At 44.6% G+C, this 25561-nt stretch overlaps 2 protein-coding genes and 1 long non-coding RNA gene across 5 annotated transcripts; 1 reads left to right on the plus strand and 2 right to left on the minus strand.

The window, feature by feature from the left end:
• Nucleotides 1-274: 274 nt before the first annotated feature.
• On the minus strand, nucleotides 275-4849 carry LOC127295003 (uncharacterized). The gene is made up of 5 exons (XM_071819083.1): nucleotides 4755-4849; nucleotides 4339-4473; nucleotides 3813-4268; nucleotides 689-821; nucleotides 275-559 (listed from the first exon to the last, which is right to left on the minus strand). The coding sequence occupies exon 3, from the start codon at nucleotides 4201-4203 to the stop codon at nucleotides 3862-3864; it is 342 nt and encodes a 113-aa protein (XP_071675184.1). The 5' UTR covers nucleotides 4204-4268; nucleotides 4339-4473; nucleotides 4755-4849; the 3' UTR covers nucleotides 275-559; nucleotides 689-821; nucleotides 3813-3861.
• Nucleotides 4850-5875: 1026 nt separating this feature from the next.
• On the minus strand, nucleotides 5876-8578 carry LOC127295001 (small ribosomal subunit protein uS10m). Of its 2 annotated transcripts, none has more exons than XM_051324901.2 (2): nucleotides 8407-8578; nucleotides 5876-6548 (listed from the first exon to the last, which is right to left on the minus strand). In XM_051324901.2, exons 1-2 carry the CDS (start codon nucleotides 8488-8490, stop codon nucleotides 6087-6089), a joined length of 546 nt encoding a protein of 181 aa, XP_051180861.1. In that variant the 5' UTR covers nucleotides 8491-8578; the 3' UTR covers nucleotides 5876-6086. The 2 variants fall into 2 exon arrangements, with proteins under 2 accessions (XP_051180861.1, XP_051180862.1); XM_051324902.2 differs by having other exon boundaries at nucleotides 5876-6566; nucleotides 8407-8546.
• A 14739-nt stretch (nucleotides 8579-23317) lies between these two features.
• LOC127295000 (uncharacterized) lies at nucleotides 23318-25298 on the plus strand. Of its 2 annotated transcripts, XR_007847364.2 has the most exons (4): nucleotides 23318-23578; nucleotides 24208-24321; nucleotides 24620-24701; nucleotides 24741-25298. It is a non-coding gene; the product is annotated as an uncharacterized lncRNA (long non-coding RNA). The 2 variants fall into 2 exon arrangements; XR_007847363.2 differs by having other exon boundaries at nucleotides 23324-23578; nucleotides 24620-25298.
• Nucleotides 25299-25561: the final 263 nt, after the last annotated feature.

Genomic DNA, 25561 nt, shown 5'->3' on the forward strand with positions numbered 1-25561 from the left:
AACTAATATCTACTTAGATATTGTCGTACAACATTAGAGATATTGTCTCCTGCTTCATTTTCATGATACTTGAGAAAGAGTACCAAGAAATTCTTCCGGAACTCGTAACATTGATGCACAACAATAATTTTTCATGTTGAATAAAATAAAATATATGCAACATAGAATATCCACCGTGCATATTGGATGGACCAATTATTTACCGTCGCATAAGATCATATTGTGAAACAACAAAATAACCGTGTATGTTACCACGGAAAAGAAGCTTAGTATGTGTGCATATGAGTTGCTATATTTCGTCAAATGCATAGAGCACAACGTATGCTAAGTTTGGACCAATGTGAATGTATTTCTTTTGTCCCTCCCATCTGGCACCATGAGTATGGTTTCTAATATCATTGCGGTATACAATCTGTCACATTTTCTCTCATTAATCTCCTTCAATCAAACACCCCTCGTCTACTATTAGAAACCGAAAGACATTAGACAAATATATACACCTGCGGATGGAAACAATGGTCGTCTTTGTTTTTAGCTCCACTCCGCCTCCAACACGGCCCTGACCAGAGCAATCAAAAAACATTCAGTTCGCATGCCATTAGCTCCTTGCAAGTTGGTGCTTTCACACAGCACGGCAAAAAATGTGCGGCAGTCCTGAAAGGATTCCTTGATTAACACATAGGTATACCTTACGAAAATGTTCAGAAGTGTAGTAAGAAAAACTCCTTGTCCGGTATCCCTTGTTGGTGGGAAGAGTGACATACCACCATCACGGCGATGACCCCCGAAGGTTTCCCAGTTTAATCTTGCAGAATAAGGTCCTGAAAAATATCCAGGTAACGTCATTTAGTTTAGTATCTAAAATATTTTTGCCGACAAAAAACCATCGATGCACACTTATAATAAGAAAAGATGGTATTTTCACAAACATATATCGTATAAGTTGACTGTAAGGGTATTTTACCCTTATCCATTATTTTGGTAACAATGACACCGTTGATAGAGTAATTGGACTAATACATGTCTATGAGATTATTTCCAGGTATTAGCCAAATAGGCATAATGGTGTATCAATGGAACAAAAAGGAAAAGGTAGACCCCCCACTTCGTCAAAAATAAAGAAGGTCTCCTCAGCAACAGGCCGGTCACTGGCCCGGTCAGACCGGCCATGGCACCGGCCAGCCCGGCGCCGACCGGCCCCTGGACCGGTGCACACGGGGCACAATCCAGGGGACTTTTCCCTTCGCCCGGTGCCTGCCCGGCTGACCGCCCGGTCCCACGCCCGGCTGGACCGGGCTGTGGACCGGGTGCCCCGGTCAGGACCGACTTCAACACTGGTGGCAGCTGAGGGCCATGTACTGAGCGACAAGTTCGGCCCCGGTCACGACCCGGCGCCAGGTCCGGTATGGACCGGACGGTCCGGCCCCTGGCCCGGTCTGACTGGCCCGCACACCGGGTGGCCCGGCCCCAGACTCGGTTGACCAGGTTCCTCGAAGAAAATGCTGAGGTGTCAAGCTGCAACGGCCAGATTTCAAGTGACACTATAAAAACCCCTTCTCCTACCTCTGAACAGTTAGGCACTACACTACAAGATGTTCTTGAGCTCTCTCTTTCATACTCCATTGATAGAAACACCAACAGCCTCAGATCTCCCTCCTCCTCCACTCAAACTCAAATCCCTCCGAGGAAAAGTTAGAGGAGGCCCTGATCTACCGTTCTACCGAGCCAAATCTTGTTGCCCCTTGTATTCATCAAGAAACTTGCTCTCTAGGGTTCCTTGGAAACCCTAGGTGGGCAAAAGAGGTCTGGAAGCATCCGGGCTGTGGATTTGCTCCTGACAAGATTGTGAAGGTTTGGAGGCTACCTCAAAGTCTACCACAAGTGAGTGAGCTATTCCTTCGTGGGATAGGCTCCGGAGAATAGGGTGAGCCTTCGTGGCGTTGGGTAATCCTTCGTGGGACCTCCACCCCTCCAAACGTGACATACCTTCTTGCAAAGGAAGGGAACACGGAAATAAACCCTCGTCTCCGCGTGCTATCGGTTATCTCTAACCGAACTCCTTACTTGTGATATAACTACATGTGAGAGCCTTCGTGCTTGAGTTACTTGTATCATCATATAGGGTGCCTCACCTAGTTTGCATTAGGCTCACCTTCATATTCCGCAAAGCCTAATATTGCAAAGAAAAAATTAAAATTTGTAGAAACCTATTCACCGCCTCTAGGTTTACCATCTCTGAACTTTCATTGACTTCCTACGCCAAGGCCATAGTTTCGTATCTAAAATATTTTTGCCAATGAAAAACCATCCATGCACACTTCTGATAAGAAAAGATGATATTTTCAAAAAACGTACATGGCATAGGTTGACTTTGTACACCAATGAATAACTGAAATTTTTCTTAGTACTACAAAGTTTGTCATCTCCAGAATTTATGCACCATACTAGCCGGTATACTGAGTTTAGTAAGGGAGATCTGAGCTCTATCTTAGGTAAAGATTCATACGACCTCATACAAGACATTTGTGTGTTTTATTCATAAAGTCTGAATGCACTATGTACCATGTTGAAGTGGCTAGACCACACCATCGAGTCAACGACAATACCTCAAGAATTAAATTGCACAGTTGCGCCACTTAGAAAGAAAAGGAAAACCGACACATGAGTGTAAATATTAAACAATTAGGTATGATAAAGGTAGACCAGCTTAATGGTGTTATCTGTTCTACACTGGAAGTTTAAATTACAACTTGCCAAATCTGGCACTTGTAAGGATTATGAATACAAAGACAAACCAACACACGTAAATGACCTAGCTACAAATTTATGCAAATACAAGTATTAGAACCATTTTCTTTACACGTAGGGATTATCTTAAGCTAACAGGCTTAATTTCTTCAATGTTATGCTTTCCAGCACAATAAAGAAGAAGCTTGATTCCAGTTCGTTTCAGTCAAAGTTCACTGAACTATATGCGGAAACAACAATTAATTTTGTAGAAAGAACATGTTCAGTTGGAGGAGTTCAAAGAGTTAAGATGCAATGCAGATGGAAGCTCTAACTCTCCTCAAAGTCCCAAAACCAATGACTTTATGAATTATTCTGATGCATCAGTGTACATGTCTAAATTAAGAACATGTCGAGTTCATGAGTGGATTTATAAATTTGAAGATAACATTGTGTAAAGTAAGTAAAACAAAATGTCAAATTTATTTTGAAGGGGTGTAAAATAGCAGGAAACAAGTGTACAAAGATGTTCACTTAAGTTGCATGTAATGACCAACATCCATTGGTTACAGATCATTTATTCGTTCCAAATTGAAATATGGTATCATAAATGGAGATTTTAAGGATGAAGGTAAGATAATTTTGCACGAAATAAGGCAATCAAGTAACATAGAGTAATCACGAGAAGGAGCAATTGTTCTTAAGAAAGCATCTTATGCAATTCTATTCTGCCCACTTGAGTCTGGAGTAGACAATGAAGATGAAGTTGTCACTTTTACCAGGTACCCTTACCACTTGCCCTGAACTCTTGTTGAATAATATATGCAGAGATATTGATCTGACATACCATGTGAGCTTATTGAATATGTAAACAACAGAGTCTGGCGTAGTATTTTTCTAGCATCAATCTTCATATATCACCTATGCGCACCATATATGTTAGTGTTTCTGGAGGGCAGCTTAGTGTTCAACCTCCGGAACTAATTGAGGATAATGTGACAATAACAGATAAAGATGCACGGGTTCCTTGCCCTAGCATCATCACAAGCAACAAAATATGACAAGTCAACACTCCAGGTTCATACCTGTCTACCTGCGTTGGTGCTTAATGACAACTTCTGCCGTTCAGGTTCATTACCATGACCACAGTAACACAGACTGCACGTAAGTCATTGCAGGAGTGCCGGCCGAGGATGCGGAGACAGGGGCACAACACCAACATTCTTGCCATGCATGTGTCATCATACTGGATGAAGTGCAGTCAGATGATCTCGGGGACGGAGCATGGGTGCACGGCCCTGCAATGGAGGTCGGAGAAATTGACGCGGCGCAGCGAGAGGCACACGGTGGTGGGGCAGTGGAAGCGGTCAAGCGGACGGTGGCCGACGAGGCGGCAATGGTAGGATCTGCAATGAGCTCAACATGGAGGTTCTTCACCTCGCAGCCAACAGTGAGGTCAGGGTACTGGCTAAACATCGAGCGCTCATGGTGATTGGCGGGGATCTCGATAAGCAGGAAGATGCCGTCGAGGTAATCCGTCCCTGACATTGACAAATTGGGTAGCAAATTAATCGTAACCCTAGAAAATCGAAGGCGGCATACTGTTCTTGCCTGTACTCAATGTCGCGGAGTCTCCAGGAAGATCAACCGTGAGCCGCTCCAACTTATCCGGTGGATAGGATGATAAGTTGACAGATAAGGCCAGCGGCACTTCATGGAATAGAAATCTTGAGTTTGGCAAGTGCACTGATTACAGGAACAAAGAAGGAATGATATCAGACGACTGTGAGTCGCTCCAACTTATCCTTTGGATAGGATGATAAGTGATAGAAAAAGACAGCGATGCTTTCATGAAATAGAAATCTTGAGTTTGGCAAGTGGACTGATTACAGGAAAAAAGAAGGAATGATATTAGATGACCCACTTGCGCAAGAGAAGGCAATCAAACGGCGAGAAAAGACACATACAAACCAAAAATTGTGATTGGATCAAACTGAAGAGAAGCAGAAAAGAAAGAAACCGATCACCCCTGATTGTGGCGATTTCCTGATCGTGCCCATCCCTTGATTGTGACGGATTGACCTGTTTACTTCCTTCTCTGGTAGTCTTAATGCTCCTAAAGTTGGACGGTTAGATATTAATCCGGATGTTAAGATAAGATTGGATAATCTTAATGCTCCTAATCTTTGACATCAAACATTTTTGATGACGTACGGACTACAATATAATACTCCTTTATTATTGTGGGAGGGCAAATTGGTGGGAGGGTAAATTGGTTCAATGGAAAATTAGACGAAAATTAGGTATAGATAATCAGAATCGGTGTCTTCACTCTTCATTTCTCGTGCATATCAAACATTCATGCTAGCTCATACATTCAGGCTTAAGGCATATTCTGAGGATAGCACATCGCATGTTGCCAGACATCGTGAATCATGTTCTCCACATTTTATTATCATCATCATCTCAAAAATACGTGGATGGTCACTTTAATGTATACCTGTAAGTGGCCACGCTCGTGGCGGCCCACCAAGTGCCGATTGTGCCCGTTCAACCTAAACTGAACGATGCAGCCCGTTCATATAATACCGTTATTATTAGCGGCCGGCCACCTGCCCGCTCCCGTCGCTCGCTCTGCCTCCGCATTATACATAGAAATCATCAGGAGATCGAGGTCAAGATGAAAATCGTGATCTTGCTCTTACCTTCTTCCGGCTCTTCGTGTGACGAATCTGGCTGCATCCCTGCTCCTTCTCCCGCACCAGACACCCATCCTGCTCCTCCTCATGGGCATGGACAGACTCATGTGGTTCCCCACAGATCTCGCCGAACGGCTGCTCAAGGGACGGGTTGGAGGCGACGGGAGAAGAGAGGTTGGGGGAGCGGAGGGATGGGGCGGCGGCGGTGGAGCTGTTCCGCCGGTGGAGAGAGGAGTTGAGTGAGGGAGCGGAGGCTGTGGGGCGGCGGCAGCCTCCATCGCCATGGAAGGGGCCGGGACTCGGGAGCGGCATGGCGGCTGTAGCGGGCGAACCGTGAGTTGCTGCCACGATTTTTTTGCTTTTGTTGGATGTCTATTTAGCAGGTAATTGGGCTTGGGCGGCGGCACCGTGGCCCGCCGTTTCCACTTACAGATATACTTTAATGGCACTTAACCAATAGATAGTAAATATGATAATGATGATAGGCCACATACATCCAGAGTTTCATGTGACATTACATAGAACATATTTGTAGGTGCTAGATCAAACCAAGACCTGAAGCAGCTCTAGTACCTATAAGGCAAGAAAGCACCGCAAGCAAATAACAATTAATCAACCAGCTACCAGCCTAGTACGATTTATTCTGAACCAGGGGATAACTCAATAACCCAACCACCTTCTTTTTCTAACCTGCCTCCCTTTTTGGCTTGGAAATACTGTCGGAGCAGGCCCACACTTTTGCGGCAGCCAATCATTTTTATCCAAACGGGTCTTGAAGCTAATATTGATTTCATACTGAGCCCCCAATATACGCAGCCGTTTTAACCAGAAGAACTTCTTGGCCAATTCATGTGTCTCCGCCTTTTTTTCCACGAAACATTTCTTCACATGCATTGAGAATTGCTCCCTGGATTTCTTATCAATATGAGGTGATCGCAACACGGTGTACAAGGATCGCGATTCAGGCAACCCAACCTTGCGCATGTAAGGCTCAAGCCCACTCAGATTGTCCTTTTGGCTATTGAAAGATTTCATCACGATGCGTATCTTGGCAGGCAAGCTTTCAGACTGCATCCTCTTTGGGTACACATCTTCCTTGGTCTCCTCAATAGGCTTGCCAACCTACATCAATTAACAAACCTGGTACTATTAGTTAGAAGAAAAGTAGTATACACGAAATTTCTTCTCAACAATTAATCCGGTAGACTTTTTTCTAATATTATTTCCTTCAGTAAGATATATATACTGATTTGCAATCTACTACCGAAACTCATGGAAAAAAATCTGGAAAATTTGTACACATCATTGTAATGTCCAGCGTAGCCTACGGTGTGGTGACCACAGCTAGGGTTTGTGGCGAAGGGAATTAGGATCAAGGAAAAACTTCAAGAGGAGGAAGAAGAAGAGACAGGAACAAGACTGAAATTCAATTCCTTCATAAGTTCATAGGTCGTTCCAACATTGGACTCACTGGCCATTACATGTATATCCACTCACACTCAGCACACAGACCGCCAGCCCAGGCCCAAGGCCCAACTAAACACGACTCCAGCGATACTGAAACACTACAGTTAACTGAACCTGTCGAAAGCAGGTACAAATTCAGAGATACACCAACCCTGTTACAATAATTCTAGTATTACTCTACCTATCTTTCAAAATGTAAGTTTAGACACAACCTATGTAGGAGTAATGGCTAAGAGAAAATTCAGAGAGCGATAATTCTTAAACATTGTTACAATATTCTTGTTTATGTTTACTCTGAACAAAGGTCATGTTTAAACTTCAAATTTTAAACATAGAGCAAATTTAGAGATAATAATTAACAGAAGTTTTGTAACTTTTTTTATAATGGATTGCATTAAGATTGCACCATAGGCCCCATCTCACCAAATATTTCTCCAACATGTTACCCTAATTGACCGTGTAAAACTAAGTTAAGCAAAGCACCGACATTTTAAGTTTGAGTGGCCTTGTTTTGTTGTCACTCTAAGTGTATATATGGCAGGAGCTGTGTTGTTAAACTGTTTCCAAAAATGAAAGTCATTGTCATGTGCTAATGGCATGCGCTATAATAGGTTACAAATCTCAAACAAAAAAAAGGATCTACAGGAGGCTGGAAAATGTTAATGAATTAAACAGATAGAGTCAAAAGGATATATGAAAATTGTACAGAGGCTTCATCCCAAAGGTGAAGAAACATTAACAGAGGCTAAACCATGCTTTCAACAGATTAAAGCAGTTTTCTTCTAGTTCAAAATCGACATGAACTAACAAATGAAAGAATTCCTTCAGATTGGATTCTCTATTTGTAGGTCCCGATCATGCCCTAGCAAAGCAAAGCTGCATGAGAATTAAGCCACATTCCAGCAAGCAGGGAGCCTAGCCTAGGGTCTGAACTGAAACCTCGCGTGAGCCAGCTTCATTAATATGTATAGCCCTGCCTAGCGACGACGAATCTAATACAATCCTGTAGTGTAGTCCAGTCCAGCATTCGGTTTGAGCTGGCGATTACGAAGTACATTGGCGGGGGGAATGAACGGGCTGATTCGAGGCGAGAGCACGTACCGCGGATTTAGTGCTGCTAGATCTAGTCGGGCTGCCGCTGCTAAAGAATATCACCAAGAATATCAGGTACGGCATGGCGAGGCTTACCGACCGGACAATGGGGATACCTGATAGTATATATTATCTAACAATCTCACCAAGAAACTCCAGCCTATGCAGCAATTGACCAGAGGGCAAATCATTCGACATGAACAATGACGAGATCAAAACCATCACGACCCCAAACAAGATTGCACCTAGGGTTCCAACTATCCCGCGGGATGAACCGGATCGCGGAGGCCCCTCTCCCCTCCCTCAGTAATCTAGCACCACAATAACCCAGCTGCTAGATCGCGCGAACACCCCGAAACCCTGGTCGCACACGCGCAGATCTGGGATCGGAAGGGGGCGTGCTCGGGGCTATAGAATATACCTCCTTGTTGGTGGCGAGGGCCCTGCGGCTGATGGAGCCGGCGGCGGCGCGGGAGGTCAGGCGGTGGGCGGCGTGGCGCAGCATTTCCTTTTTTTTTTCTTCCTTTCCCTCGGGTCTGAGCTCGGGGATGGGTGCGTGCGGCCTGTGGATGTGTGGGTGATGAATGAATTGGGGTTTCCTGCGATTTGGAGGAGGCGAGAATGGAGGCGCTGTTGCCTTCCTGGGCTGGGCTGTTTCCGCTGGAATCAATCCAGCGCCTCTGCAATTGGGCTGCGTTTGATGGTCATATTGATCTGCTCCGTTCCTATAAAAAAAAGGTTGGGAACCATAAAATTTGGCAAACGCTAGCCATCAGCTGGCTACAGCCAGATATGCTAAAAAAATCTCTAATATAATAAAAAAAACTCGAATGTAATTTTTTTTTATGTACTAGCATTTTTTAAAATGGGCCTTAACGGTTATTTGAAGGTTTCGATATTTGTCGTTTCTAATTTTAAAATACGTGTTGCTGGATAATAAGGGCGACTTCTTTTGGGCTCCTGCTTATGCAGAAGCTAGCTTATAGAAAATGGTGAGGAGAAACTGTGGTGGGAAGAAGCTCCTAGAAGCAAGTTCCTCCTATTCTTTTGGGCTTCTAGGAATTTTGCTTATTTGAGGTGTTGAGTTGTGAAATGCCTGTAATGTCCCTAAAATGGATATGTGTTCGAAATAACTTATAATACCATAGATATGGTCCGTTTTAGTGAAAAATCAGCTATAAATGAATGAGGAAAATTAAGGAAAGTCTAATAATAATGAGAATACGGTGTCGTAGTATAATTTAGTACAATCCAAAATAAAACAAATGTCATAGTGTATTCATAACTACAATAAAAGAACATCTCACGCAACTAAACTCTCAGCAATACGTAGTTGAGCCATGGCGCCATCAGCAGAAGAGGAAGTGTGTCCGCTGGTAAAAGATGCGCTATCCTCATGGATATATGAGGCCCGCTCGATCCTGTCGAAATGGGCATCATGTAGCTTACTGTCGCGAATGAAGTTGTGCAAACACATGCATGCGGTGATGATCTTCGTTTGCGTCAGAGGATCGTGGAAATGTGGTATGGAAAGAAGAATGCGCCACTTCATTTTTAGAACACCAAATGCTCTTTCAATTGCATTTCGTAAACATGAATGAAGATGGTTGAATTTTTCCTCCATGTTCTGTGGAGGTGCTCCTTGGAAGTCTGGAACATGGTACCGTTGCTCTTTGAATGGAGCAAGATAACCAGTTCTATTTGGATATCCAGAGTCGACAAGATAGTATTTTCCTGCATGTTGAAGTGATGTCAAAACTTCCAATCAATTATTCACAACATAATATTTCTTGTATATACTTCATATGCGATGGCATTACCATGAGGAGGGTGCGGATAATTGGCGAACCTAGGCCGAGCATCAGTCCATACAACATCAGTACATCATACTGCCCAGAATTGATGTGCAGCAATGCAACATATCACGAAATTAAAACTATAACTACCAGAACCATGAACATGTACAGAATAACCAGAACTAGCACATCAATAAACACGTACATGGACAGAAATTGGAAGATTTGCTGATGTACATGGTCTGAAATTGGAAGGGTAGAGCCTTACCGTGGGCATAGGGGTTGCCATCGAGTTGGCCGAGCTTTCAACCGGCGGCAGCGGCAGATCGGCGTGGTCCTGTCCGTGCTGCGGGAGATGAACCCGACGCGAGAAGTGGAGCGGCGGCGGGGCGACGGGGCGGCGGCGAGCGGCGACTGGCGGCTGGGCGTCGGGCCGGTGGTGGTGTACCGGCGGCGGGCGTCGGGCCGGTGGTGCTGGACTGCGGCGGCGCTCGGGGCCGCGGCGAGCGGCGGGGCGTCGGGCCGGTGGTGGACGGGCGGCGGGGCGCCGGGCCGGTGGTGGACTGGCGGAGGAGCCGGTGGTGGTGGACTGGCGGCGGGGCATCGGGCCAGCGACGAGCGGCGGGGAGCGGCGACTCTGCTCGATGGGGATTCTCTCTCTGGGACTGCTCGATGGGGGAGATAAGGTACGTTCTTTTTTTTTCGTTCTATAATCTTTTTTGACCGGCAGCCACTACGGAGTGGCATTCTCTGTAAAATGGTCCGAACTTGAGGTGCAGGTTCGAGTACCGGTTCGCCTCTCTCAACCAGAAGCTCGGGAAACAGGTCTCCAGGAGTTTCTCAATTTGCACTTGGGGCTAGCTTCTCGGTCCAAATAAGCTATACATAAGCTGGACAGTTCTTTTGGGCTTCACTGGTTTGGCACCTAGAAGCAGGGTTATAAGCCCAAAAGAAGTCGCCCTAATATGTTTGCTGCCATGCCAAGCAGTCTAGCCAGGGGATTGCTTCAGATTTGCGCATCCTGCTCTTAGTATACGTACCTTTTGTGCACCGTGGTTTTCCCCTGATTCGTACCTTCTGTTATGCAGGTGGTGATGATGTCGCTTGTGGAATCCCCTCAGTGGCGTCGGAAGGCCACCGATTTCTTCTCTTCATCCAGTACGTGCTACAGTAGCACTCTCCTCGTTCGATGTTTGTTCTCATGCCTACTTATCTAGAACTGGCATGGCATATATATATTGGGTGAAGTTGTGTTTGTGTGCACTGCTGGATTACTAAAAGAAGTGTTGTTTCGTGTCACAGAACCATATTTGTGTTCTATTTATTTATATGTGAATTCCCCTTTCGATTCTGAATGCTGGTTGTGGATGTTTCGGGGGTGCAGGCTTCAAGCTGAAGCAGGCAGGATAGTCTGCAGGGGATAACATAGCTGATGTCGCTGGGAAGGTCGGGTCAGTGGTGAAGAGACGTTGGGCTATCTTCCAGGATGCTAGGCAGCGACCGCCGCCACCAGGCGATACCGTGCAGGAACGCTTCATCTCTGCTGCTGCCAACACGGGTGTGATTCTGAGGAAGGGTATTTCAGAAACAAAGGAGAAGGTTGCAGTGGTGAAGGTCAAAGTTGAAGAGGTATATGAGCCTTGGGGCAAAATTTGCTTCCGGTTTTTCTTTCTTCACTTGTAGCTTAACTTGCTCTGCCATGAATACATAGTTTATACTTTTATTACAGTTTTTATTTGCTTAACTTGTTCCTTCGATTTTCCAAGTAGAATTTTGTTTGGTGGATTATATCTTGAGTATTTTGATGTTGTAGATGACATGTTAAGTGAGCTTGCATGCTTTTATTATGATTGGATAAGCTGTTTTGATGCATGTTTAGTCCTCTTATAAGTATTCATAGTGTTCTCCTTTATTTGTTTGTCTTAAAATCACTTTTTATGAGGTTTGCTTAAAATTTCAGAGAAGGATGGACAACCACACATATGGAGAAATCTTTGAGAGAGAAGCACCTGGGCCAAGAAGGTCTTCAAGATCATCTACCCAATTTAGGCAATATTATAATGAAGATCTCATTGCACCGGACATTGGTGAAAGGGGTGATGGAGATGCACATCCATCCACTTTCCCTTGCGCTAACTTCATGATAGATGCAGGGATCTATGATGATTTCTTGCTCCTTGTTCACAGGGTTGGCTTAACTACTTACATGAATGATGAGAGTGAACAATATGCTTTGCTCACTAAAACCTTCATTGAGAGTTTCTCCTTTAGCAACATTGTCTTCAAACCGAGTGTTATTTAAAATCTATAACAAGTCTGTCACTTTGTCTTTGTCAAGATTTTGTGAAATCCTAGGTATTCCTACTATTGGGACAGCAAGGAAGATTAAGGACAATCCCGCTGATTTGTTGGAGCTTTACCGGGAGGTGGCGAATGATGATGACCGCAGAGCCCAGCGTGGCAAGATAAGGAACATTCAACTCCCAGCTATTAGATACTTTACTTATTAGCTTGCCACTAGTATTCTTGGTAGGGAAAATACTAGTAATATTTCTCATTATCACTTGGCTTTTCTAGCTACTGCACTCAACAATAGTACTAAGTACAATCTTGGTGCTCTCATTGCTCTTCGCTTAACTGCTAAAGGACCCATTTATGGAGGAATTGCTGCTATACGTATTATAACTGCCTTGGATCTTCTTATTGATCCAAATGATGTGTTGTTGGAACCACAGAGACTTGATCTTGCTGCTATGAAACATCATCAATTTGTTACTGCTAACTCTTGTGCAGGAAGTATAGTATATAGAAGGCTATTTGTTTATGGAGAAGAAAGGGAGGCTCCTATACCACAATCTAGTTTGTTTAGTGTTCACAGGAAGCTGCCCATTTTTGAGCATATGCCCCAGGTTGTTATCTAACTTTCGTTAGTTGAGCACTTTTCGAGCTGAGCTACAAAACAAATTCAAAAAAAATCTATCTTTGTCTGCTGTTCTGGGTTGGCAGATTTCTGCCACTAGTTGCATTTGCGCGTTTATGTTAGTTTTCTTTCTTTTTATTGTTCTTGATTTTGTTTCTAATTTCCAGAACACAAAAATACCAAAAATATTTCTGTTTTTTCTCTTCATTTGCTTCTTTAGTTTGCTTCATTTTCTCATTATGGCTTGCTATTTGAAAATCCAAAAATATTTTGCTTTGTATGTTGATTAAAAATCGAAAACCCAAAAATATTTATTGTTCTTCTTTTGTTTTGCGAAGTTGATGCGGGCTTCAATGGTCTTCCGTGACTTCATTGGAGCTTGGTTATCATTTCATATTATTCAAGCCACACAAGTGAAGAGCAAATAATGACGGTCACGACAATTCGAGTTGTGGTGAGAGGTTGGTATGAACTCTATTTATTTTCATTTTTGTACATATACTCATTTATATGGACATGCTTAGTTTATTTGTGTAAGGTGTATGTTACTTAATGACGCTTAGTAGTTTATGCTCTCTCATGATTAGTTCCAATTTACTAATAGTAGGTAACATGTCATATAGATGTTTGCTTGCATTGCTTTATTCATATAACGGTATGACATTGTGGTATCCTCCTCTGAATGCTTTGAATCGACTTGGCACATGCTCAAGCATGCATAAGACTAAAAAAAGCCATTTAAGCCTTGATGATTTATCTTGCCTCGGAGTTCTTGTATTACTTTTATGCTTCCGTTAATTTTGTCCGTCGCAAGCATGATTATGACAACTACTGCTTTCTTGATTATCGCTTCCCAGTCTATTGCTAGCCTTCACTTGTACTGAGTATGAGCTCAACCAAAGTGCCAATTGAGTCCACCATACATACCTATATGTGGTATTTCACTTCCACTTCAAAGTGAATTGCTTGTGTGCTACCTTTAAACCTTCAAAATTACCACATGTTTTGTGTTTTGTTTTAGCTCATGAGGAAGTATTGAGTGCTTTATTGTCCTTTCATGACTTCATACCGCAACTAGCATGCATAATGTGTTGGTCCATAATATTGCAAAAAGAGCAAGGTGTTGGGTGCCTGTCGTTGCCTATTCGACGGTGCCTCGGAGGAGGGGTCCTCACGATGGGGAGAAGAAGTAGGGGCCATAGGGCGGAGAGTCCTCGGGACGGTGGTACGCAATTTACCCAGCTTCGAAACACCTGCTCGAGGATAGGGCCTACTGCTACTTGTCTAGAATTATCTGGGCGCTTTCGCGTTGTTACAATGAGTTGTGGTTGTGCCTTTAGGGCTCCCAGGATCCGGCTTATAAAGGCGCTCGGATCTAGGGTTTACACAGAGAGTCCTAGCCGGAATACAAGATGTCTATCTACGGAATATTACATTGCCGTGCACGTCAAGGATCCACCTTTCCTTACTTGCCGTAGTGGATCCGGATACTTCATGGGCCTTCACGGATCCGACTTCCGTATAGGTCGGTTGAGATCTGGCTCCTGTTCCTGGGCTGGACTTCATCCATCTTCTATCAACAACAACTGGGCCGCCCGATGGGCCATATGCCACCATCACCATCTTCGGGCCACCCGGGCTTGCCGGATCTAGACCACGTCGTTGGTATACCCATAAAGTATACCCAGAACAGTAGCCCCCGAAGTTCTCCGAGATTCATCATTCCTCCGTCTAGCTTTGTCCGGATCCGAAGAGAATCTTGAAGAGCCTCCAAAACTTCATCGTTTCCGACTTCAATCAACTGGAAATCATTCGTTCTTCCGTAATGGTAACTTAGCAAATTTTTTGCCCACGTCGCGCACAACTTCCTCTTTTCTCGCGCTAAATTTTCGGAGATGCGAATCTTCAGCCGGAAATTTCGGTGGCGCGCAGTTAGGTCACCATTGCGTTCATTTCACCGCTTTGACCTAAGACACGTGGCGGTCATCCAACGGTGCGACCATTCCGTTTCCACCGTTGGATCCGGCTCACGAATCACCGCGCAGGGTCTATAAATACCCCTCGCGTTCGGTAAGTTTCATTTTTCACCGCATTCACCACTTCTTCTCCTACCTCGCGCCAGCGCCGCCCGTTAGATCTCATCTCCGGTGAGCTTCTTCCCGGGAAACTTCGCCCGCCGCCGCTCCAAGGCCGCTCTCGACCTGAGCTACGCACGATTGATCGGGATTTTGTCATCCGGGCGAGATCCGTTAAGTTTGTCATCAACAACATCTAGATCGCATCTGGTTTACTCGCCTTTGTTCAGCTTCGTCAAAGAATTAATGGCAGCCGGGAAATCGCGGGATTCGGCGAGTGCGCATCACGCGTGCACGCTGCTGTGCGTCATGGAGTCCCGGGCTCTTCAGAAGATTACTTGGAGGCCAACAAGCCCGTTTTCTCTCTTCACCGACAAAAAAAACAACATCTGCTGTACCCCATGGTCCCGAACGATTGGGCCGTAAAGGGACAAATCGAGCACGGAAGACGTCATCTACCTCATCAGATCAATCTACAAGATGCATAGCAACGCCCGGCAGGTGAGCCGACCCTTCGTTGTCCGGCTAGGTACGCATAAGCCATTCTAAGTCGTTGCAGACCACGCAGCAGCAGCACGCGCCAAGCAAGCCAGACTCCAGGACAACGTGCATGTTGGTCAAACTTCATGTGATCTTTCTACTTGGTGCACTTTTGGACGAAAGAAAAAAGAAGACGTACACAAAGCAACCGATGGTCAAATTCGCCAGTGCGCCGGGCGGCTACTTCAACTACATCTACCTGATCAAGCCATCTGAATCCATCAGCGACAAACATCCGATACAAAAACATCATGTGCTATATTTCCAGTTAATTACTATTTTTTAAAAAATATGTGGCCAAACTTTTTTTTTTGGATCGCACTGTTATTTGCGCGCAGAATATTTTTGCTTCATTACAACTACAGATCGGAACAAATTTCGATTACTTCGACATAGCGCACTCGCTTGGGGGCTCGTCATTGCTGGCTTGTAGCGGACTCGACATCACTAACTCAACACACTCGAGGGCTTACTCGTCGAGGATCCATCACATTGGTTGCGTCCTCTTCATCGACTACTTCCGGCCGGACGTCGCGAACATCGATTGTGTCTGTCGCACGATATGCTTCCACATCGGCTCCGCCACACCCGATAAAAAGCTAAGTGTTCCTCCTCCAAGAGTTAATTATCGTTTACTTTCGCCACACCAGAATACTCGGGGGTTGTGTCATTACTTCGTTACCACAAATATACTCAGTTACTTGGTGAATTTCTTTTCTTCGGCTCTGGATATATCTTCTCCGGCTCAGTGAAATTATTTTCTTCGGCTCAATGGAATTATTTTCTTCGACTTAGTGGCTTTATCTTCTTCGGCTCAGTGGATTTAATTTCTTCGGATTACTGGATTGGTTTTCTTTGGTTAATAATTGGTTCACTTATACAATATTACCCGATGCGTTTCCGGGACAATGGATTCATCTTCTATGGTTATTACTAGAACTATTTTCTTCGGATCAATAGATTCATCTTCTATGATATCAGCGGATTCATCTTCTATGATTATTACTGGATTCTTCGGGCCAATGGATTCATCTTCTATGATATCGACGGATTTATCTTCAATATATGCTCTATATTTAATGGCGTAATCTTCAATATGGATTCATCTCAAATACTTCATCTGGGATTCATCTTCGTATATTATTGTCTATGGCTTCATCTTAAATGGCTTCACCAAATATGACGCCGCGACTCCATCAACTTATTTCGACATCACGCTTAACGCTCGGGGGCTCGACAACGATTTCGCCTCGCGTCACGACTGCGACACAACAATCATGACATCACCTAAGCAACGCTCGAGGGCTCGGCTATTTCTTCATCAACAATTTCGCGGCCTCCACTTTTGCTATTTGGTGGTTTCTACTTTGGCTAGATTTTTTATCTACACTCGAAGACTTCATCATGCATCGACTTCGTCATGTCCAAAACGCTAAGTGTTCTTTTATTTTGCACAAAGTTGATTATCGTTTACTTTCGTCGCATCTGACACTCGGGGGCTGCGCGACATATATTTCACTTTACATATCATCAAATCCGAGCATCTGACACTGTATGCGAAAAAGAGAGTCAAGAAAAAAATAGAAAAAGGTTGTTTATTTGTGCAGGAGAAAGTAAAATTCAAAGTATATAAAAGAGCACCCGACGAAATCTTCTTCAGGGAGGAACCCGACAAAATCAAAAGAGCACCCGACGAAATCTTCTCCAGGGAGGAACCCGACGAAATCTTGAGAGAACCCGACGAAATCTTATTCAATGAGAACCCGAAGAATTGTCTTCAAGAAAGAACAGGACCCAAAGAATTGTCCTCAAGGAGGACCCGAAGATATTTTCCTGAGGGAGGAACTCGACGAAATTATCATCAAGGAGAAACAAAAAAAAAGGGAAAAAAGGAGGGAAAAAAAGAGGATGGACAAATCTTTGGGTCCATTGACTCGTCATTTGTTCTGAGCAAGAGCATCGGCGATGTGCCTGACGACAATATAGAAGAACACAATAAATTTGGCTATCTCATCACGCCTGAGAAAAATATAGAAGAACCCGCAAAATGGGTCATTGCATCAGCCGAACAAGGCACTCGACAATATATTCTCAGAACGCCAAAGTTGCGAACAATTTCTGAATGCCGCAAAACTTTGCGAAGGTAAGACCCCAGATCCGTTCTGTGTGGCGTAGCGCCATCTCTGACGTCGGTTTGCTACTTTTATCCGTATCAACAGATACGAAGAAAAATCCTAACGGACGCGTTAGGTACCCGATAAAATATGACTGGGACTCGATAGAATGGTAAGACCTTAAGCGGCACCTGTCGAGTTAACACCAGAGCAGTTAACTAGTACCTGATCCGTCAGATGAACTAGCCCCAATTACCATTATCCCTGTACAATATAGATATGGATGTCAAATAAAAATAGCAACGGCATGGAGTCGATAAAAAGAGGGGTTGTGCGGTGACCCAGCATACCACTGCATGTTGTAGTATACAAGTCGTTGATATGATCTTTGTGAAGGGACTTCTTCACAAATTGCCATATCCCTCAGAGTGGTACAACAGAAACATTGCAGGTCATAACACTCAATACTTTATTACAAACATTGTCTTAACAAGTTGGTATTCTCACAGGTCCTATGAGAACACCCTAAGATACTACTTAAGTACGATTACAACTTATAACAACTATAAAGAGAGCTCAACAACTTATTTAAGTAAGTTCTACGCTGCTCGGCTCTATGATGCTAGGGTATGTCACTACTCCTCCACCTCCGTGTCATCTGATCCGTAGACTATCCCATAGTCTACTCCTTCCACTCCGCCGGTAAGATCAGGTTCCTCGTAAACCAGCTCGTAACTTCCTTCTGGTGCTCCATCGTTGACGGCCTCCACTTCCGGATTACATTCTAGCAAGGGTGTCGAAAGAAAGTGAGTACAGGGGTACTGAGCAAGTTCTAAAAGAGTAAAAAGGTGTTTGATGCACTAGCTATGACCATTGATCAGGAAATCGCAGGTCAATGCATGTTTTGAAATCATTTCTTCAAAAGGTTGCTTTTATTATGAAAACTATGCCCGTCAGTCTTCACAGGTTGACCAGAACTTCGTGGAGTTCCTTTCCTGCCGCGTTCGCAGTTCCCTTCCCGGAACAGGGAGTGACAGCCACAATTTGATACATGACACGCGTACAGCACGCGACCGTTGGGAACCCCAAGTGGAAGGTGTGATGCGTACAACAGTAAGTTTCCCTCAGTTAGAAACTAAGGTTTATCGAACCAGTAGGAGTCAAGAAGCACGTTGAAGGTTGATGGCGGCGAGATGTAGTGTGGCGCAACACCAGGGATTCCGGCGCCAACGTGGAACCTGCACAACACAACCAAAGTACTTTGCCCCAACGAAATAGCGAGGTTGTCAATCTCACCGGCTTGCTGTAACAAAGGATTAGATGTATAGTGTGGATGATGATTGTTTGCAGAAAACAGTAGAACAAGTATTGCAGTAGATTGTATTCGATGTAAAAGAATGGACCGGGGTCCACAGTTCACTAGTGGTGTCTCTCCCATAAGATAAATAGCATGTTGGGTGAACAAATTACAGTTGGGCAATTGACAAATAGAGAGGGCATGACCATGCACATACATGATATGATGAGTATAGTGAGATTTAATTGGGCATTACGACAAAGTACATAGACCGCTATCCAGCATGCACTTATGCCTAAAAAGTCCACCTTCAGGTTATCATCCGAACCCCTTCCAGTATTAAGTTGCAAACAACAGACAATTGCATTAAGTATGGTGCGTAATGTAATCAATAACTACATCCTCGGACATAGCATCAATGTTTTATCCCTACTGGCAACAGCACATCCACAACCTTAGGGGTTTCTGTCACTCCCCCAGATTCAATAGAGGCATGAATCCACTATCGAGCATAAATACTCCCTCTTGGAGTTACAAGCATCAACTTGGCCAAAGCCTCTACTAGTAACGGAGAGCATGCAAGATCATAAACAACACATAGATAGATTGATAATCAACATAACATAGTATTCACTATTCATCGGATCCCAACAAACACAACATATAGCATTACAGATAGATGATCTTGATCATGTTAGGCAGCTCACAAGACCCGACAATGAAGCACAATGAGGAGAAGACAATCATCTAGCTACTGCTATGGACCCATAGTCCAGGGGTGAACTAGTCACTCATCACTCCGGAGGCGACCATGGCGGTGAAGAGTCCTCCGGGAGATGATTCCCCTCTCCGGCAGGGTACTGGAGGCGATCTCCTGAATTCCCCGAGATGGGATTGGCGGCGGCGGCGTCTCTGGAAGGTTTTCCGTATCGTGGCTCTCGGTACTGGAACTATTATCGACGAAGGCTTCTTATAGTCGGAGAGGTAGGTCAAGGGGCGACGCGAGGGGCCCACACACTAGGCCGGCGCGGCCAGGGCCTGGGCCGCGCCGCCCTAGCGTCTGGCCGCCTCGTGGCCCCACTTCATATCATCCCCGGTCTTCTGGAAGCTTCGTGGAAAAATAAGATCCTGGGCGTTGATTTCGTCCAATTCCGAGAATATTTCCTTACTAGGATTTCTGAAACCAAAAACAGCAGAAACAAAGAATCGGCTATTCGGCATCTCGTTAATAGGTTAGTGCCGGAAAATGCATAAATATGACATAAAGTATGCATAAAACATGTAGATATCATCAATAATGTGGCATGGAACATAAGAAATTATCGATACGTCGGAGACGTATCAGCATCCCCAAGCTTAGTTCCTGCTCGTCCCGAGCAGGTGAACGATAACAAAGATAATTTCTGGAGTGACATGCCATCATAACCTTGATCATACTATTGTAAGCATATGTAATGAATGCAGCGATCAAAACAATGTAAATGACATGAGTAAACAACTGAATCATATAGCAAAGACTTTTCATGAATAGTACTTTCAAGACAAGCATCAATAAGTCTTGCATAAGAGTTAACTCATAAAGCAATAAATCAAAGTAGAGGCATTGAAGCAACACAAAGGAAGATTAAGTTTCAGCGGTTGCTTTCAACTTATAACATGTACTAGTACAAATGCCCGTGCGTTGCCACGGGTCTTTAAATTTTATTTCTCAATGCACATATATAATTTGCAACAAACATGCATTTCTTAAAATGCATGAACTTGTTTTTGAAATTGGTGAACCTTTTTCGGACATAGAACATTTTTGTAAAATAATGATCATTTTTTTGGATGTCCGTGAACAATTGTTGGACAATATGAACATTTTTTGTAATGCTAACTTTTTTAGATACACCGTGACTGGTTATTGAAAGCTAACTTTAAAAAAAAATTCTTTTAGACAAACAAACATAATGCGTCAATTTATCCCGTGAATGGCCAAGGCTGCCCGGGTGCTACGGAAATCAAAGGCAGGAGGGCCCGCCGCAGCGGCAAAGCAGAAACGGAAGGCAGCCATTCCACCGCGCCCTCCGCCGTGCGATTCCTCTAAGTCCACCGCTATGTTACTATCTTCGACGGTGGCCCGCGCCTGATGAATCTGGGTAAGCAATTTGGTCGCAGCCTTGATTTTTAGGCGCGTGATTTTCGTTAGAATTAAAACCTCCATTGTGTTGCATTTGTAGTTCGCTCCTTCACATGCTGGAGTCTAGCGACGTTGATGTCGAGTCGAGTAAACTCACTTTTAAGTAGTCATGATAGCGAGTGAGATGTATCTACCCAGAAATGTTAGACAAAATACTTATTGTCTAGAATTTCATGATATTTTTATGATAAATTTTTATTTCACAAATTATCAAGAAGTTTTAATGGTTTTAAATTATGATTTTAAAACACAAATACACACAGAGTACCCTTACGACAAGATGCAAATACACACAGACTGCCCCTCTCTCTCGTCAAGTGTGTGTATCTTTGCTCTGGATAGATACGCTGCCGAATCTGGGTCCTCTAACGGGCAGACAAATCTGGTTCTGACTTTGCTTCGTCTCAAACTGATATCTACTCTGCAGAATTATAAGACGTCGGCGGATTCACGGTCAAATATTTTTGTGCTATATCTAATTTTATGAGTTTCCTTTTCTACCCCTGCACCGACAGGCCCCGTCGTCGCCCACTCGCCCACTCGCTCCCACTCTCAACCTCTCGCCCGCATCCCCCTCTCCCCGTCTCTCACCTCCCTCGCCGGCGCCCGTCCGCGTCGCCGGCCCCCACCCGCGTCGCCGGCGCCCGCGTGCGTCGCCGCACTCTTCCTCAAGCTTCGTCGCCTCTTCCGCTCTCTCCAACAGAAGTGCCGCATCAAGGTCGAGTTGAAAGGTCATATTTTTCCTCCTCCCACGGTCGGATCTGCACCGGCGGTGGTCGATTTTTGGAGCAGAGGTGCCGAGCTCCAATTGTGGTGGTGGTGGTGGTGCGGAGCTCAAATCGTAGCCGGAGAAGACCTCCTCCCAGATCTCGGCCAAAGCCGTCGCCAACAGCTAGCGTCGGCGCCGTCTCCCGCGCCCGTCTCTTCCTATTGTATTGTTGTTGAGCTGCCTGACGAAGCTGGAGAGGTTGTTGTGCTTGAAGTTGGCGCGGCCCCAGGAGACGGCCCCGTCCAGTTGCGGCTCGCTGACCAGCTGGCCCTGCAGCAGCGCCTCCAGCGGATGCGGTAGCTCCGCCAACGAGAGCGGCGGTTGGACGTGGTGGTGGTGGTTCAGCGCGACGTAGTGGGACACCTGGGGCGACAGGTAGCAGCGGCTCTCATCTCCAAGCATGCCAGATTGGTGCGAAACTCCAATCGTAACCATGCTCGGTGCTCCAGGCACTTTGCTTCTAATCAAAGGTACGTACTCCGTACAACAGTAATCAAAGGATGACACTGAGCTTCTGTACTTTTCTGAAATTGAGCTACCATCCCTCCTTCTGTAATGCATCATGTTTTATCTGCAATAGTCTTATTGCTGCTGCCCATTAGTGTTCATTGTCATGTACTCCTAGAGTAATTTGAATGGAGAAATCAGAAATGTCCTGCTGGGAATGACAGTTACGATCAGAACATGAAATTAATTTATACAGAGCTTACATTATAGAGTATGGGCATTACTCCAATGTTGTCTTCAGTATCTTGTTTCAGAGTATAAAGTTCGAATATCTGCTGTCAACATTAGCAAGCCTTCATTCTTATTTCCTCTGTTTGTGTACAGGAAAAGGAAGGAGTGGTGTACACGCCTATTCTTGGGAATTCACTGTTCTTGATGTCATTTCTAACCACACCTCCGTCAGAAGTCTGCCCCGTGGGCAGCGACTGAGGTCGGGCCGCCGCGTGCGCCCTGCCACCGTCCGCGCCGTGGCGGCGAGTGAGGCCGGGCCGCCGCGCACCCTGCCACCGTCCGGGCCTTCGTCTTCCACGACGAATCGGCCGCACCGCCGGCCACCCCTTCTTCTAGCTCCAAGATGTGGAGGCGACTGAGGCTGTCCGGGTCGTCGCGTTAGCTGGCCCAGGAAATTTTGCATCATTCTATATATGGCCCTGCAACTTCACGCAATAATAATTAGAATAAGTTGCAATCATACCAGTAGGGATGATTTCTTGCCCTTGAAATGCCATAGGAATTGATTGCCTCTGATAGCTGTCATTCCTTCTTAGCCATTCATCATCTTCAGAAGGAACTTCATTTTTCTTGTTCACTGAAGGAACCTCATTTTCATTGTTGAATGTTGTAGCTAAATTACATACAAATTATTAGATAGCTGAACCAAATTTTTATAGAGATTTTAGGAATCGTCATACCAGTGACGAGACTTCCTTGCCCTTGAGATGACATATGAGGTGTTTGCATTTGGTATGCGTCTTTTTCAACAGGGACAACATTTTCCTTGTTCCAATAAGTGTCTCCTGGTTAAAACCCAAGGAGAATGTTGTTTAGTGGCATTATACACATGAATTGAACATACTGGCTAAAAATTGCACCTTTAAGAGCAGGAGTGTTTTGTAGTTGAGAAAGTGCAGATGGATATCCATGTGACTCTTGCGTGGCTGTAACAGATGGTGTGATTTGTAGTTTAGCTTTCTTCTGCTGATAGGATTCACGACGCTTCTTAAGTAGCTCCTCTTTTTTGTGTTTATCCATTTCTGCATATCTCTGTCTACGCTGTTGTTTGATTCGTTCTTTCGCATCAGTAGGCTCCCCTCCATTACTTGTGGAGATGGTGTTGGACAAGTCTTTGAAAGGAGTTCGTTCAGTCGAGTGTTTCGACGGCTCCATCTGCAAGGTAACAGCATACTTATTCTCTGTCATGAAACATTTACTGTTCAGAACCTCCTAATGGTTTTACTACTAAGGTGAAAGTGCAAAAAGGCATGAAGCAAGTGCACATAAGTGTACCTTTCACTATCCAATTCAGAATCAACACCTTCGATGGCTCATCCAAAATGTCAGGAGTGTTGGCCTATTGTGACTTTTGGTTCTGTTGTCGCCAATTGAATGTGGAGCAACCTGTTCATCAAGGATTTGTTGTACAACTCAGACTTTTTGCTAATCCTAAAGATAATATACTCAATTTTTGTAGTACAACTTAGAATTTTGCATCTAGCTTATCAGATATAAAACTACCAAATCTGAATGCAGTTGTGAATACGAAATTAGTTCATATTTGGAGTCCTGCTCATGAAATCGAGTAGAGTTACACCAGTACACCACACAGCCTACCAGTGCGCTTGCTGATGAACTTGAGTGCTAATTATTATTTTTCGTGGGTCTACTGAAGTTTAATAACTTTTGACTTCTATATGTAGTAAAGTTAATGCAACACCAATACCTTATTGATATACATGTGCACGTGCCCTGAGGAAATAGTAAAGTTTAATGCAACACCACTAACTTATTGATCTACATGTGCAGGTGTCCTGATAAAAAAGCACGGAAGTACTGGCGTGTGACCTTTATGAGTTCGATAGGATCTGGAATGACATGAGGACATATCAGGATATAGACTATGTCATGTCCAAAGCCAAGGTTTGTGTCAGTACACCACCCCAAGGCACAAATCAGTTTATGTATGCTTGCAGCCTATCCATAAACTGGTAGAATACATCAAGTATCGAGAGGCTTGCATCTTCTAAACTTATTGATGTCTGCTGATCGTCATGCAATCAGGCCTCGGGCATTTTCGTGCATATATCAATGGCAACATGTTAGCCTATCCATAAAGCTCAATTCTAGAAATGTAGATAAACTGAGTGACCTCTATGACATTTGTGCATTCATTGCCCCAACGTGAGTGATCTAATGATCTTTGTAAATTGTATGCCAGAAGAAGTAAGAAACTGATGCGATGTCTGAGCGTCAAAGAAGAGGCGGCAGACCAATGAGGCAGACCACGGGGCGTCGGCGAGGTGGCAGACCAATGAGGCAGACCACGGGGCGTCGGCGAGGCGGTAGACCAATGAGGCAGACCACGGGGCGTCGGCGTTGGCAACCAGCAAGGTCGATGGAGAGATTGCAGTCGTCGGCGAAGATACGGCAGACCACGGGGCGGCGAGCTGGTTGCCAGAAGGCAGGCGTCAAAGAAGAGATCTCAGACCACGAGGCAGCGAGGTGGTTGCCGGACGGCAGGCGTCGGAGTAAAGACGACAGCGTGAGGATGAGAAGAGACGGCAGCGTGAGGGGGAGGTGATTTCGTTGGTCTGATTGATTTCCATATACGTTTTGGCTGATTTTTTCCTTGTACGTGAGGGGGAGATGATTTGGTTGGTCTGATTGGTTTCCGTACATGTTTTGGCTGATTGATTTCACTGATTGATATTTCCTTGTACGTGAGGGGGGAGATGATTTGGTTGGACTGATTGGTTTCCGTACACGTTTTGGCTGATTGATTTCACTGATTGATATTTCCTTGTACGTGAGGGGGGAGATGATTTGGTTGGTTGATTGGTTTCCGTACACGTTTTTGCTGATTGATATTTCCTTGCATGGAACGTGAGACTGCTTGACTTTCCCTGTTTTGGTTGGGTGGACGGACGACCAAAGTGACGACCAAAATGGCAGAAAACGGAGGAAGTTCCTCCTTTTTATATAGTAGAGATATCTCATGGATATTGTCAATGTAAAGTAATATAACAAGTGCAATATGCAAATATGTAGGAATCAATGCACAGTTCACACAAGTGTTTGCTTCTTGAGGTGGAGAGAAATAGGTGAACTGACTCAACATAAAAGTAAAAGAAAGGCCCTTCGCAGAGGGAAGCATTGATTG

This window comes from Lolium perenne, chromosome 4, assembly GCF_019359855.2.
Source record: "Lolium perenne isolate Kyuss_39 chromosome 4, Kyuss_2.0, whole genome shotgun sequence".
NCBI lineage: Eukaryota > Viridiplantae > Streptophyta > Magnoliopsida > Poales > Poaceae > Lolium > Lolium perenne.